Below are 12,282 nucleotides of genomic sequence, written 5' to 3' on the forward strand. Positions count from 1 at the left end.
GCTGACATTTCTCGTCGTGAATGTTGTAAATCCCTCATTTTAAAGAGTTAAACCAACTTCATGTTGCCATGACACGCGCGTCCTCACTACGGCACGTGCGTCATTGTTTATGCGACTCATTTATCATTTCCTGATTACTGCGTCAATCTAGTTTGCAACATTTCTCGTGGTGAATGTTTATATGCATGTTATCTCTCGTTTTAAGGAGCTGAACCATAACTTTTGTTGTGATGATGCGTGCGTGACACAAGCACTGGATTTTTATGATATGTCCCCTTTAACTTCCATGTCTCACATATGCTGTTGTCCTTTTTAACTTTATGTAGCTCTTTCGTCACAATTCAATGTTGTATGCAACTAAACCAGTTATGGTATTATTTCACAAATTTCAGAAACATTTAGTTACACAATCATGTTTTAATGTTGCTTATTTAGAGAGTGTTATAAAAGCTTTACAAATAGGGTTTGCTATTTGTTACATAAAAGTTTGCTTGTGATGTTTGCTTTGACTGTGTTCTGACTGTGTATGGTCAAATCATGCGTGCAGTGTGATCGCAACTTACGTCAAAGCGCAGCAACATGCATCTGGTCGGGACAACACAGCAGTAACCATCCAGACCGCTTTCTGCCTGCCTAAACACACACACTTGCACACAAACCACAAGCCTACGGTCATGGAGTCTCACCCAGATGCACTGCCTTAATACCGCCACACCCCAGACTGTCTCGCATACATGTACACACACTCAATGTAGCCACAATCATTTCTTTTCCAGCAACCAATTATGCATCTTTACATACATACGCATTCTGGTTTCCATGTTTTGTGGGGACATTCCATAGACGTAATGGTTTTTATAGTGTACAAACTGTATAATCTACTCCCTTCCCCTAACCCTAACCCTAACCCCAACATCACAGAAAACTTTCTGCTTCTTTAGATTTTTAATAAACATCTTTTTGTTTGATTTATAAGCTTGTTTCCTCATGGGGACCTTAAAATGTCCCCACAAGGTCACAATAATACTGGTATTCCTATCTTTGTGGGGACAATTGGTTATGCATGTGTTTCATTATGCATACTGTTTTTATCTGTGTGTTTCGGCCAGTTTACTGAACACATTGACTCTCTCTCTTTCTCTCTCTCTCTCTCTCTCTCTCTCTCTCTCTCTCTCTCTCGGCTCAACAGACACTGATGAATGTGAGGATGAGTCTAACTGTATAGATGGTCAATGTTTAAACTCATATGGTTCATATCTGTGTTTCTGCAATCCTCCGCTGGTTCTCGCACATGATGGCAATCACTGCACGTCACCAGCAATGGCAGGTAGGAGTCTTAAAACAAACAGACTTACAAAATTGTCTTTGTAAGTTTATTCCTACCTACTACATTTTCACTATTGTTTTCATGAAAGCAGGTCAATAGGAGAGCCACCTTTACCACAAAGTATCAGAAGTTACACCCAGTCATAAATAGCACGTCTGCTTATTAATATGTCGATCTGTTGCAATGCAATAAATACGAGGGCGAATCATTCTTTATCATTTACCAGTCAAATTTGTAACTGAGACAAGATGATTTCCCTTAATGACAAAAAACAGGATTTTAAAGGGATGGTTCGGCCAAGAATGATATTGAACCCACGATTTACTTACCCCTAAGCTGTCTGAGATGCATATGTGAATTATTTTTCAGAAACACATTTTCAGTCATTTTAGAAAATGTTCTAGATATTTCAGCCAATCAAATGCGAAGCCACGGGGTCCACGTCCCCCAAGTCCAAAAAATGCGCATCCATCCTTCACAAAATAAATACAAACGGCTCCACAATGATAAACAAAGGCCTTCTGAGGGTGGTCCGCGCCGTTTTGTTGTACAAATATCCACATTTAAAACTTTATAAATGAAAATAACTAGCTTCCGGTAACGCCGCCATCTTAGACTCCTCTGTATTCAGGAGAGAGTATCAGCCATAGATATGTATAAAGGCTAGATGTCTCGCCCGCGCTGCTAGCCAATTGAGTGGAACGTCCCCATTTGGCGGCCATCTTTACCACAGGCAGCTCGCTCACTCATAGCATTGAGTTTTAATGGTGCGGGTACTTTTAAATGACCATAACTTGCTTAATTTTCTACCGATTTTTTTCTAACACTTTGGTTTGTTATAAACGTCAAAGATGTATCTATGACACTGCATGCTTATACTAAAAAAAAAATCATGAAACATGTTAAATCATCCAGAATTATAGCCACGTTAATAACGTTTGTAAGAAACCAAACCCATTTGAAAATTGGTAGAAAATTAAGCAAGTTATGGTCATTTGAAAGTACCTGCACCATTAAAACTCAATGCTACAAGTGAGCGAGCTGCCTGTGGTAAGATGGCCGCCAGGTGGTGACGTTAGAGACTCCGCCGTAACACATGTAGCCTTTATACATATCTATGGTATCAGCATAGTGTGCGCACTTTTCTTAGTGACGATAAGTGACAATGCGGACGCGACTAAGATGGCGGCGTTATCGGAAGCTAGTTATTTTCATGTATAATATTTTAAACTTTGATATTTCTACAACAACACTGCGCAGATTACCCTCAGAAGGCCTTTGTTTATCATCGTAGAGCTGTTTGGATTTATTTTGTGAAGAATGGATGCACATTTTTTGGACTTGAAGGACGTGGACCCCGTAACTTTACATTTGATTAAAGCAACACTATGTAGTTTCCAAGGAAAAATGACTTACAGCTCCCCCATGTGGTTGAAAAGCGCAACAGTGCCTGGTATTAGACACTCTTCTGCAGGCAGGGGGAGGGGTGGGGCTGTATTTCCTACCCTCCACCGCCACTTTCAGAGTGTGCTTCTAGCAGTTAGGAGGCTGCTCAGGTTGCAGAAGCAGTACAATTTGTCTAGTTAAAAGTTGTTCTATCATTGAAATAATTTCAGAGACATTATTTAAAGGTAAAAAAAAAACTACATAGTGTTGCTTTAACTGAAAAATCTAAAATAGCTGAAAAGGTGTTTGTCTGAAAAAATGATGGACATTTGCATCTCGGACAGCTTGGGGGTGAGTAAATCATGGGTTTAATATCATTTTTAGCCGAGCTATCCCTTTAATGCTAGGTCTTCTTATATTATGCATAGGCAGTGCCCCCCAACCACTAGGGGCCCACCTTTCTCTTAATTTTATGCGCCGCTGCGCAGAACGATTGACGAGTGACATTACTGTGCCGCGAGAGCAATTCGAAAGCATAACAAGCAGTCTGATCTCACGGTACTTTGATGTCATATGACAATCGCTCTGTGCAAGCGCTGCATACGATTGAACACACTTATCGACGTGCGTCTTGATATAATGGGTATGGTTTTCTAAAAAAGTTAGTGTCAGGAGCAGAAAAGACAGAAAAAGTGCATGCCTACATGATCATGTATTATTTACTGCCATGCGAGCCACAAATTAAAGCTTGCCGAGCCACATGTGGCTATCAAACTCGGACCAAAAACTGCTTATATTTATGTTGTGAAACCCTACACTTTACATGCTACATTTCTAAGGTCATTATTTTACTGCCTCTCAGCTTTACTGCTTGTATCATTCATCATTCATTTTATTTGGTGCCATAGTGCCATCTAGTGGGCATTTAGTATAAGCACTGCTGTTTCCTTCTAGATTGCATTTCATCCTTCACCAACCATGATTAAGACTTATTTCTAGGTGTTTTATCATAACGTGGAGTGCAGAGAGATAAATGTGTAGTGTTTTTACAGGACAAACAGAAGGAGATGTGTATGGAGGTATTTGCTGGGAGACAGTGACAGAACAGCTCACCTGTACCAAGCCTATAGCCAACATACAAACCACATTCTCAGAGTGCTGCTGTTTATACGGCGATGCCTGGGGAATGGACTGCGCTCTCTGCCCCCAAAAAGATTCAGGTACAGTATAATATTCCTAAAGAGTATTCAGCTAATACATGCATACATTACAGATTGTTTAAAAGCAGCTACACAATAATAAACAGCAGAGTAAATTGAATAGTAAACTGATTGAGATCTGTTGTGTTCATTTACTTTTATTTATTTAGAGGCCTATGCCGCTATGTGTAATATACGTCACCATGGTGGTCCTCTTCGACCGTATGGTCGAGATGCTCTGGTCGCTGGCCCAATTCATGAGTACGAGGTCAGGCCGGAGTACGACCCTCAACCTCTTAACCCTGACGGCACTCTGCCCCACTTTGAAGATTATGACCCAGCCAGAAGTGAGTAAAAACTCTTCAGAATATGTTATTCTTTATCTTTCTTATGCTGATACTTATATATAGTTGAAGATTTGATCGATTAGGTTTTTGCTAAAGATGTTCTAACATGCCCGCAGAGCGCTATCAGTTAGCATTCTCATTTATCTCAATGGCTGTTTCCCAGCCGCCACATACATCATCCAAGCGATAAATGCTATGTGACTGATGACTCTCTGTTGGGGTCTGTATATTTAACCATTGTCCCGGCCAAAGTTGTGTTAGTAAGTGGAGCTCTGCTTTTTATCAGCCATAAATAGAGGAAAAGTATTTTCTCTCACATAAAGTTACCAGCAGGAGTGTAACTGCCAATGCTAACCAACCAAAACTTGACCCAGAGCTGTTTAGTCTTTTACTGCCTTTCTATATTCACTTTCATTGAATGATATGTAATGATGTTCTCTGTAAATGGTTGCTGTCCTGCAGAGAAAGAAGAGGAACAAAGTGTACCGGTAATTCCTCCATTGACTTTGGGTTGCACTAAACTTTCATTCTCTCGTTCTTTCAGGTCCTTATGATGCATTTGAAGGATTGCGAGCGGAGGAATGCGGCGTACTTAATGGATGTGAGAATGGTCGATGCGTTCGAGTACAGGAGGGATACACCTGCGACTGCTTTGATGGATACACACTCGACATGTCCCGCATGGCCTGCGTGGGTAAGAGAAAGCACGAATTAGTTCATGTTTTGTCTTTGTGAAAGATAGGGAGAGGATGGGTCCATGGATGACAAGCTGGATGTCAATTTAACACTAGTTCTGACAGTTATATTGATGAAACGTAATGTGATTTCAGCGTTGCACTTAATCGTTGTGCAGCGCGTCCATTTGGCCTAGCACCATTCATTCATTAAGATCCAAACAGGGATGAATTTAGAAACGACCAAACACTTCCTTTTTTTCCCTATTTAAAGACTGTTACATGAGTAGTAATGGTGGCACAAAGTAAAACGTGGCGATTTTCTAAGCGGATAAAAAATTAGAACTATATTGTTTGGTGGAAGAGCACTTAGTTTGCAGCAATTCGACCTCAAGTGCAGTATCATTACCGTTACTGCGCCCGAGGTCAAAGTGTTGCAAACTAAGTACACTCACTCGTGTAACTACTCATGTAACAGTCTTTAAATAGGGAAAACATGGAAGTGTTTGGTGGCTTCTAAATTCATCCCTGTTTGGATCCTACGAGATGAATGGTGCTAGGCTAAATGGCCACGCTGTACAACAATTAAGCGCACGCATTGAGAAAATATATTAATCCGTCTAAGTTGAGGGAATAACATAGTAAAATATTGAAAAACTGAGTTTTTTTCCTTTAATGTATTCTGCCAAAAAAACTGTTTTTCTGAATGACCTGAACCTGGGATTAAGCGGATTTTAACTAAAGGTGAGGCTAATTTGTGGATTTCCGCCTGGATCTAATTTCAAAAGCTTCCCATACCCACATGCAGAGGTGTACATACAAACGTTTGGTATTATTTTACAGGAAACCCTTTGAAATTTCATAAAACACTGTTGAAAGTGCTAAACATGGTTATATGTGTTGTCAGTCCTCTAATAAACACAAAAATAAATAGGCACTTTTTGATGGTTTTTTTTTTAAAGTCTGTATTTAAAAGTGTATACTATGGCCCTAAGTATGGCCATTGTTTGATTCCAGCAGCTTACAAAGGAAAAAAAATTTTTTTCTCTCTATCATAATCTATGCAAAAGTTATTCTATTCCAACTGAAGGGAGGAATAATACCCCTTTTGTATACAATTTCCACCTAAAAATATTTGAATTGTCCATAACCACATACATCGGAATAAATGCAATATCTTTATATAATTTTACGGAAAACCCTTTGAAGTTACATAAAAAGCTGCTGTTTGTGACAAATATAGTTATTTATGTGGTTTTTCATATGATGAAACACCAAATTTTCTTTTTTTGTGTTGTAAACACTGTCTTTGAAAGTGGATAACTCAACAGCAACAGCAGACAGTAAACACCCAAAAAAGAATGATCTTTTTAGCATGTCGACTTCAAAAGTTATTCTTATTTACTGAAGGGTGTGAAAATACATTTTTCATATAAAAATACTTTGTTTTGTTTTGCACATATAATAAATAGCAAGGGATTATTCATGCACACAATCAAAGAAATGCTGTGAATGGACTAATTTTTTTTAGTTTAGGACCAAAGATAAAAGATGGTGTAGCATTTGTGGCTATCTGTGCTATCTGAGGCAGTTCACGCTCAAGTTTCACATACGTTTCAAATAAGAGCTTTTATTTGATATAAGACTTGCCCATGTTTGTCATATTTGAAAAATATGAAATATGTGAATATTAAATTATATTTAAAAAATGGGGGGGGGGGATTAAGTGTAAATAACTTTCCTACAGTAAAATATATGTCAAAGTGATACATATCTGCAGAAAGTAAAGATTCTAAGCTTTCAAACAGTATCTCATATGTGGTACTGGGTCCATGACAGACCATTAAAAATTAAAGGAATATTTTATATTAAGTCATAATGATTAATTTTGGGCCTGGTACAGGGTCTGCAGAGTTGGTTAATATCACTATCTCATTTTTGGCGGAAGTGGCATTTAAAGGCTTTTGCATCTGAGCTCCTCATATCTATTAATACTTGAAATGAAATGAGATTTTAAATGTTTATGCGAATTAGGCAGAGGCGGACACTACTTAACTATTTTTACTTTTTATATTAAATTAAATTCTCAAGTATTCGTATTTTATCAGTGTTTTTCTTTGGAAAACATACATTCCAAAGCATATTATCATCATTTTTACTCCACTACATTTCATAATTTCAAGTTTTTGGTTTATATTTAATATTTAAGTACATTAAACATCTAGTATTTTTTTACTTTTACTCAAGAAAAGTAAAAGTACACAATTTTTAAGTAATTGGGTATTAAATCAATTTTAATATGCAATATAAAAGGAATACACAGTATGTTTTATGCATTAGAATGTAGTGAAAATTCTTTAGTAAAGTACATTTTTTCCCAAGACAAACACTTTGATAAAGCACAGATGCCTGCAAAATGTAACTAAAATACTCAAGTAGTGTCCACCTCTGGAATTAGGTTCATTTTTGTATGTTATTTGGGCATCTTCTGGTGCATAACACGCAGGAGAGGGATACAGCAACATTCCTTACCCCTTCAGGGAGAATTGAATTTTCAGTATTTGTATAGAGAGGTGGCTGGTGGGAGAGATGTTGTACTGTTCTGGACAAGTTAAACTAAACATCCAACACTGGAAAAAATATTTTTTTATTTCGCAAGAATTTAATAAAATATTTCTTAAATATTTTTGTGTTTTCTAGTACAAATACCTAATAAAATGAATCTGATTTATTTTTGTATTTCACTTACATATATTTTTCTTGGTTTTAAGCCTAACTCACTTAATTTAGATTTTTAAATATAAAATAATATGACATGCTGCACCACTGCTGGTAAAATAAAGGTGCTAAAATGGCAATGCCACATAAGAACCATTTTTGATTTCTCAAAGAAACATTCAGTCGAAGTTATTAGAACCATTCCTTTCATACAAAAGTCATTTTTTGGAACAATTTTTTTTTAAATCTATCTATCTATCTATCTATCTATCTATCTATCTATCTATCTATCTATCTATCTATCTATCTATCTATCTATCTATCTATCTATCTATCTATCTATCTATCTATCTATCTATCTATCTATCTTTAGATGTTAAAGGTTCTTTATGGAACTGTTAAGCCCAAAATGGTTCTTCTATGACATTGTAAAGGACCTTTATTTATTAAAGTGTGCCCACAGGTTTGATTTATTTGGTTTACATAATAATACACTAACTGGGTGTGGTTTGAACCTAGAACATTACTGACCTGCTAAAGGTCAGATCTGAGCCCCCTCTAAACACATTTGTGATGAATTAGAAAGCCGATTGTGAGCCAGACCCCAAACATCAGAGCCTGAAATCCTTTCCAAGAGAGTACAAGCTGTTGTAGCAACAAAATGGTTTTGGTATTAAGAAGCAACTACCAATTGATGCCTTTGATTTTGTAATGAAATATTCAACAGAAGCACTGATGATCTCTTACCAGAAACACAGTCAAGTCTGTTTCTTTACACACAGACAGACTAATGGTGTTCTTTTACAGAATTCAAAGTAAAACCATCCATTTCTTTGACACTGTATTTGTGTTTTCTGTTTCAGATATTAATGAATGCTCAGAGCTGAATTCAAAGATGTCTCTTTGCAAGAACGGAAAGTGCATCAACACGCAAGGCTCGTATAAGTGCGTGTGTCTGCCAGGATTCGTCCACTCCGCCCAGCTCAACTACTGCGTAGCCCAAACACAGAAAGGAACCAGCTCAAGCAGGGAGTGACCACCAGGGGGCACCAGATAATACATTTTTATTTAATCAAGGCCCATATACTCTGCACTGTATAAAAGCAAACACCCAAAAATCAAGTACAAAGAAACTTTCTTACTTGAGATGAAGAGTTTAATGTGCTATCTTATGGTGTCTACAAGAGAACTGTATAAAATATTGATCTATCTAAGTTTATTATTATTTCTCTCTTAGAAAGTAGAAAGACGTTTTATGTGTGAAGATTGGCGAGATATTTCAGAAAATTGACAAACCCTATGACCTTAAACTGGGGGACTGCTTTATTTTACCCAGTCAAAGACACCACGCAGGTGGATATTTTACTAATGCAACGTCTAAAATCGACAAAAAACTTTTCTGAACTGAATTTTATATCACCTACTTCTCATCTCTCTCCGTTTCTCTCTCTATCTCTCTCTCCATTCTCTCTCTCTATTTTTACTTTTTTACTTTAAGGTCTTAGTGAGGTCGACGAAACACACACACCAGCAATATACAGATTTATAGTGTACACACACACTCAAGCACACACACCTGTAATATACAGATTTATAGTACACACACACACACACAACATGTTTCAGTGTTAAGTCTTTAAAATAAGCTTTTATATATGAGCTGCTTTGTATTAATGACAGATACCAGCTGATTCTTTGTGTTTGTGACGTTGGTCCACTGCAGATGTCTGCCCTGTGGAGCAGGCATTACCTTTAACCTCACGTTTCTTTTAGAAATTATTGTTATTATTATATTTCCTTGAAAAGAAAATAATAAAATGAAGTGCCTTTATGTATTTTTTTAAAAAGAACTCTTTTACTGCATTTTATAAAGTTGGCGAAATGTCTTGCCAAGTTGCAAAGCTGCTATTAAAACAGCCGTGGGATTTTTTTCACTCTCTCTCTCTATTGCTCTTTGTTTTTATTTTTTTGTACATTTAAACTGAAGAGTTGATTAAAAACTATGTATTTGTAATTTGTACATGAATAACCATATTATGTATTGAAAATAAAACTTTAAATAAACCAGAAATTGTGACGTTTATACATGCTAATGCATGTTGTGTGATCTATGTTTATACTTTAATGTATATGTATCAGTGGTTTTGGACTGGTGGATCACAATTGGGTGTCAGATGGAAAGTGGAAACAATGCTAAATGCAAATGAAATGCTGCTAAATAAATATATAAAGTATACACTGTATACTTAACCATGTATAATTCCTGCTTTTAAAAGGAACAAGGTGCTTCCCATATATTGTTGTTGTTGATGGTAGTAAAACCTGTACATCCATTCAAACTCATCTTTTATCAGTAGAAATAACAGTAACACTTTACAATATGGTTCCATTTGTTAATAGTTGATAACTTATGCATTAACGAATATTAATGAACAGAACCTTGTCATTGCCTAAAGTGTTACCAAAATGACTAAATTAGGAAGGTGTCCTCATGCACAAAAGTGACATGCTTTTAAAGGAACCATGTCACAAGACTTTTTTAAGATGTCAAATAAATCTTTGGTGTCCCCAGAGCACATATGTGAAGTTTTAGCTCAAAATACCATATAAATAATTTATTATAACATGTTAAAATTGTCACTTTGTAGGTGTGTGCAAAAATGTATCGTTTTGGGTGTGTCCTTTAAAATGCAATAAGCTAATGAAGTGCAAACACTGATCACAATGTTGGTGGTTTATTGCAATTAAAACTCAATTGTGCTGTGAATTATTTTCTCTCTCTCTTTCTCTCTGCACTAAATGGCAGTGCTGTGTTTGGATAGTGCAGATTAAGGGGCGGTATTATTATAATAAAAGCTCCTTATGACATCATAAGGAGAGCCAAATTTCAACCACTTATTATTTCATGTGCTTGTAGAGAATGGTTTACCAAAACTAAATTACTGGGTTGATCTTTTTCACATTTTCTAGGTTGATAGAAGCACCGGGGACCCAATCATCGCATTTAAACATGGAAAAAGTCAGATTTTTATGCCATGGTCCCTTTAATATCCTTTCAATCTGTGATTTTTAATACATTTCAAAATTATATGTTTCATTTCTTTGGGATAGTAAGCAAATGATCTGGATGGTAAAACAGGACTTGCTGATAACCACTGCCTTTGATTATATAAATCCACACCCCGGGTCAAGTCTGTGGTTAATCAATGAATGTCGCCTACTATTGATCTGTGCACATGTATACAATTTATTATGTTGTACAAGAACAATGGTCACAACCCTTAACAATTCACTCAAAGGAGATCCCAGAGTAACATTACATCACCAAAAATAACCATTCTGTTTAGAAAACAATAGAATTTACATATAATTGTTCTCTTCCCATAAATGATTTCATGGAAAGCATTTTTATATGCTTTGCCTGGGCATTTACCCGTTTATCTTGACATGTAATCTTGTGTGAGAAGTCAGGTGACTCTAATGAGTCACATTAATTGTTTTTTGACACAAACCAATGGCACAAAGTATAATAGCCTTATATATCAGGTTTATTATGACTCATTGCTGCAGACGGTGTAGCAGCTGTGCGTTTAGTGAACTACTTCTCCTCTACCAGGAGCAGTAATTTAGGCTTAATAAAATAGTCGGGTCTCCTTCCATGTTTACGTCACACTGACAAATATGATTTGTTAGGTTTCGTCATTAAATCTGTGATGAATGATGTGTGTGCTGCATTTGCATTTATTTACCCGTATATATTTCTCAAAGCATACAGATCTACTACCAAGGAGGATTTGGGCCAAGCTAAAATAAAAACATCTCGAGATTAAAGTCTAAATTAATCCCTACTACAAAATCCAGGTAAAGACCAGCATAAATTGGTAGCTGGTTTTAACAAGGTGATGGGACAGCTGGTCTTCCAGACCATCTTAAAAAGTTACCAAAACACAGCTAGACCACCCTGCTAAAAAAAACAATAAAACCATTACAGAAAATTCTAATGGTTTCCATTAAAATACCAATAGGAACATTTAGCTTTTACCATTAAAACCACTGTTTTGGGCCATATTCCATTAGAACCAATAAAATTCCCAATAAAACCAATAGAATTTCTGTGATGGTGTCTATTGTTTTTTTTTTTTAGCAGGGCAGCTCGCTACATCAGCAGAACCAGCTGAATAACAAGCTGGGAGACCATTGTACCATCTAATTTTGGTTTTAGCTGTTTTTTCAGTAGGGTATGCAATGTTTCTCTAATGAAAAATCCAGCTAAGACCAGCATAAGTAGCTGGTTTTAGCTGGTCTCCCAGCTTGGTTTTAGCCGGTATTGCTGTTAAAAAAAGCTGGTCTAGTTGAGTTTTGGTCACGTTTTAAGCTGGTCTAGCTGGACTTAGCTGGTCAGGCTGGAAGACCAGCTGACCCACCAGCTTTGCCAGGACCAGATTAAACCATCTACTGCCCTGCTGAAACAGCATCAAACCAGCATGGACCAGCATGGGAATTATGCTGGTCTATGCTGGTTTAGCTGGTGGTCTCCAGCATACCAGCACCAAAACACAACATCTGCTGTGTCTTGCTGGTATGACCAGCAAGAGATGCTGGTGCTAATGCTAGTTTGGTGCTGGTTTAGC

General features: G+C 36.9%; 1 protein-coding gene across 1 annotated transcript in view; it reads left to right on the plus strand.

Moving 5' to 3' along the window:
• The window catches only part of ltbp1 (latent transforming growth factor beta binding protein 1), a 132,654-nt gene extending 122,910 nt beyond the window's left edge, over positions 1–9,744 (plus strand). The window contains exons 28-32 of the mRNA XM_073869399.1: positions 1,190–1,327; positions 3,766–3,933; positions 4,083–4,259; positions 4,804–4,953; positions 8,515–9,744. Of these exons, the coding sequence (XP_073725500.1) occupies positions 1,190–1,327; positions 3,766–3,933; positions 4,083–4,259; positions 4,804–4,953; positions 8,515–8,687 (806 nt within the window). The 3' untranslated portion in view covers positions 8,688–9,744. The remainder of the gene's footprint in view (positions 1–1,189; positions 1,328–3,765; positions 3,934–4,082; positions 4,260–4,803; positions 4,954–8,514) is intronic.
• The last annotated feature ends 2,538 nt before the right edge of the window (positions 9,745–12,282 follow it).

The sequence above is a fragment of the Misgurnus anguillicaudatus genome, chromosome 7 (assembly GCF_027580225.2).
Source record: "Misgurnus anguillicaudatus chromosome 7, ASM2758022v2, whole genome shotgun sequence".
Lineage (NCBI taxonomy): Eukaryota > Metazoa > Chordata > Actinopteri > Cypriniformes > Cobitidae > Misgurnus > Misgurnus anguillicaudatus.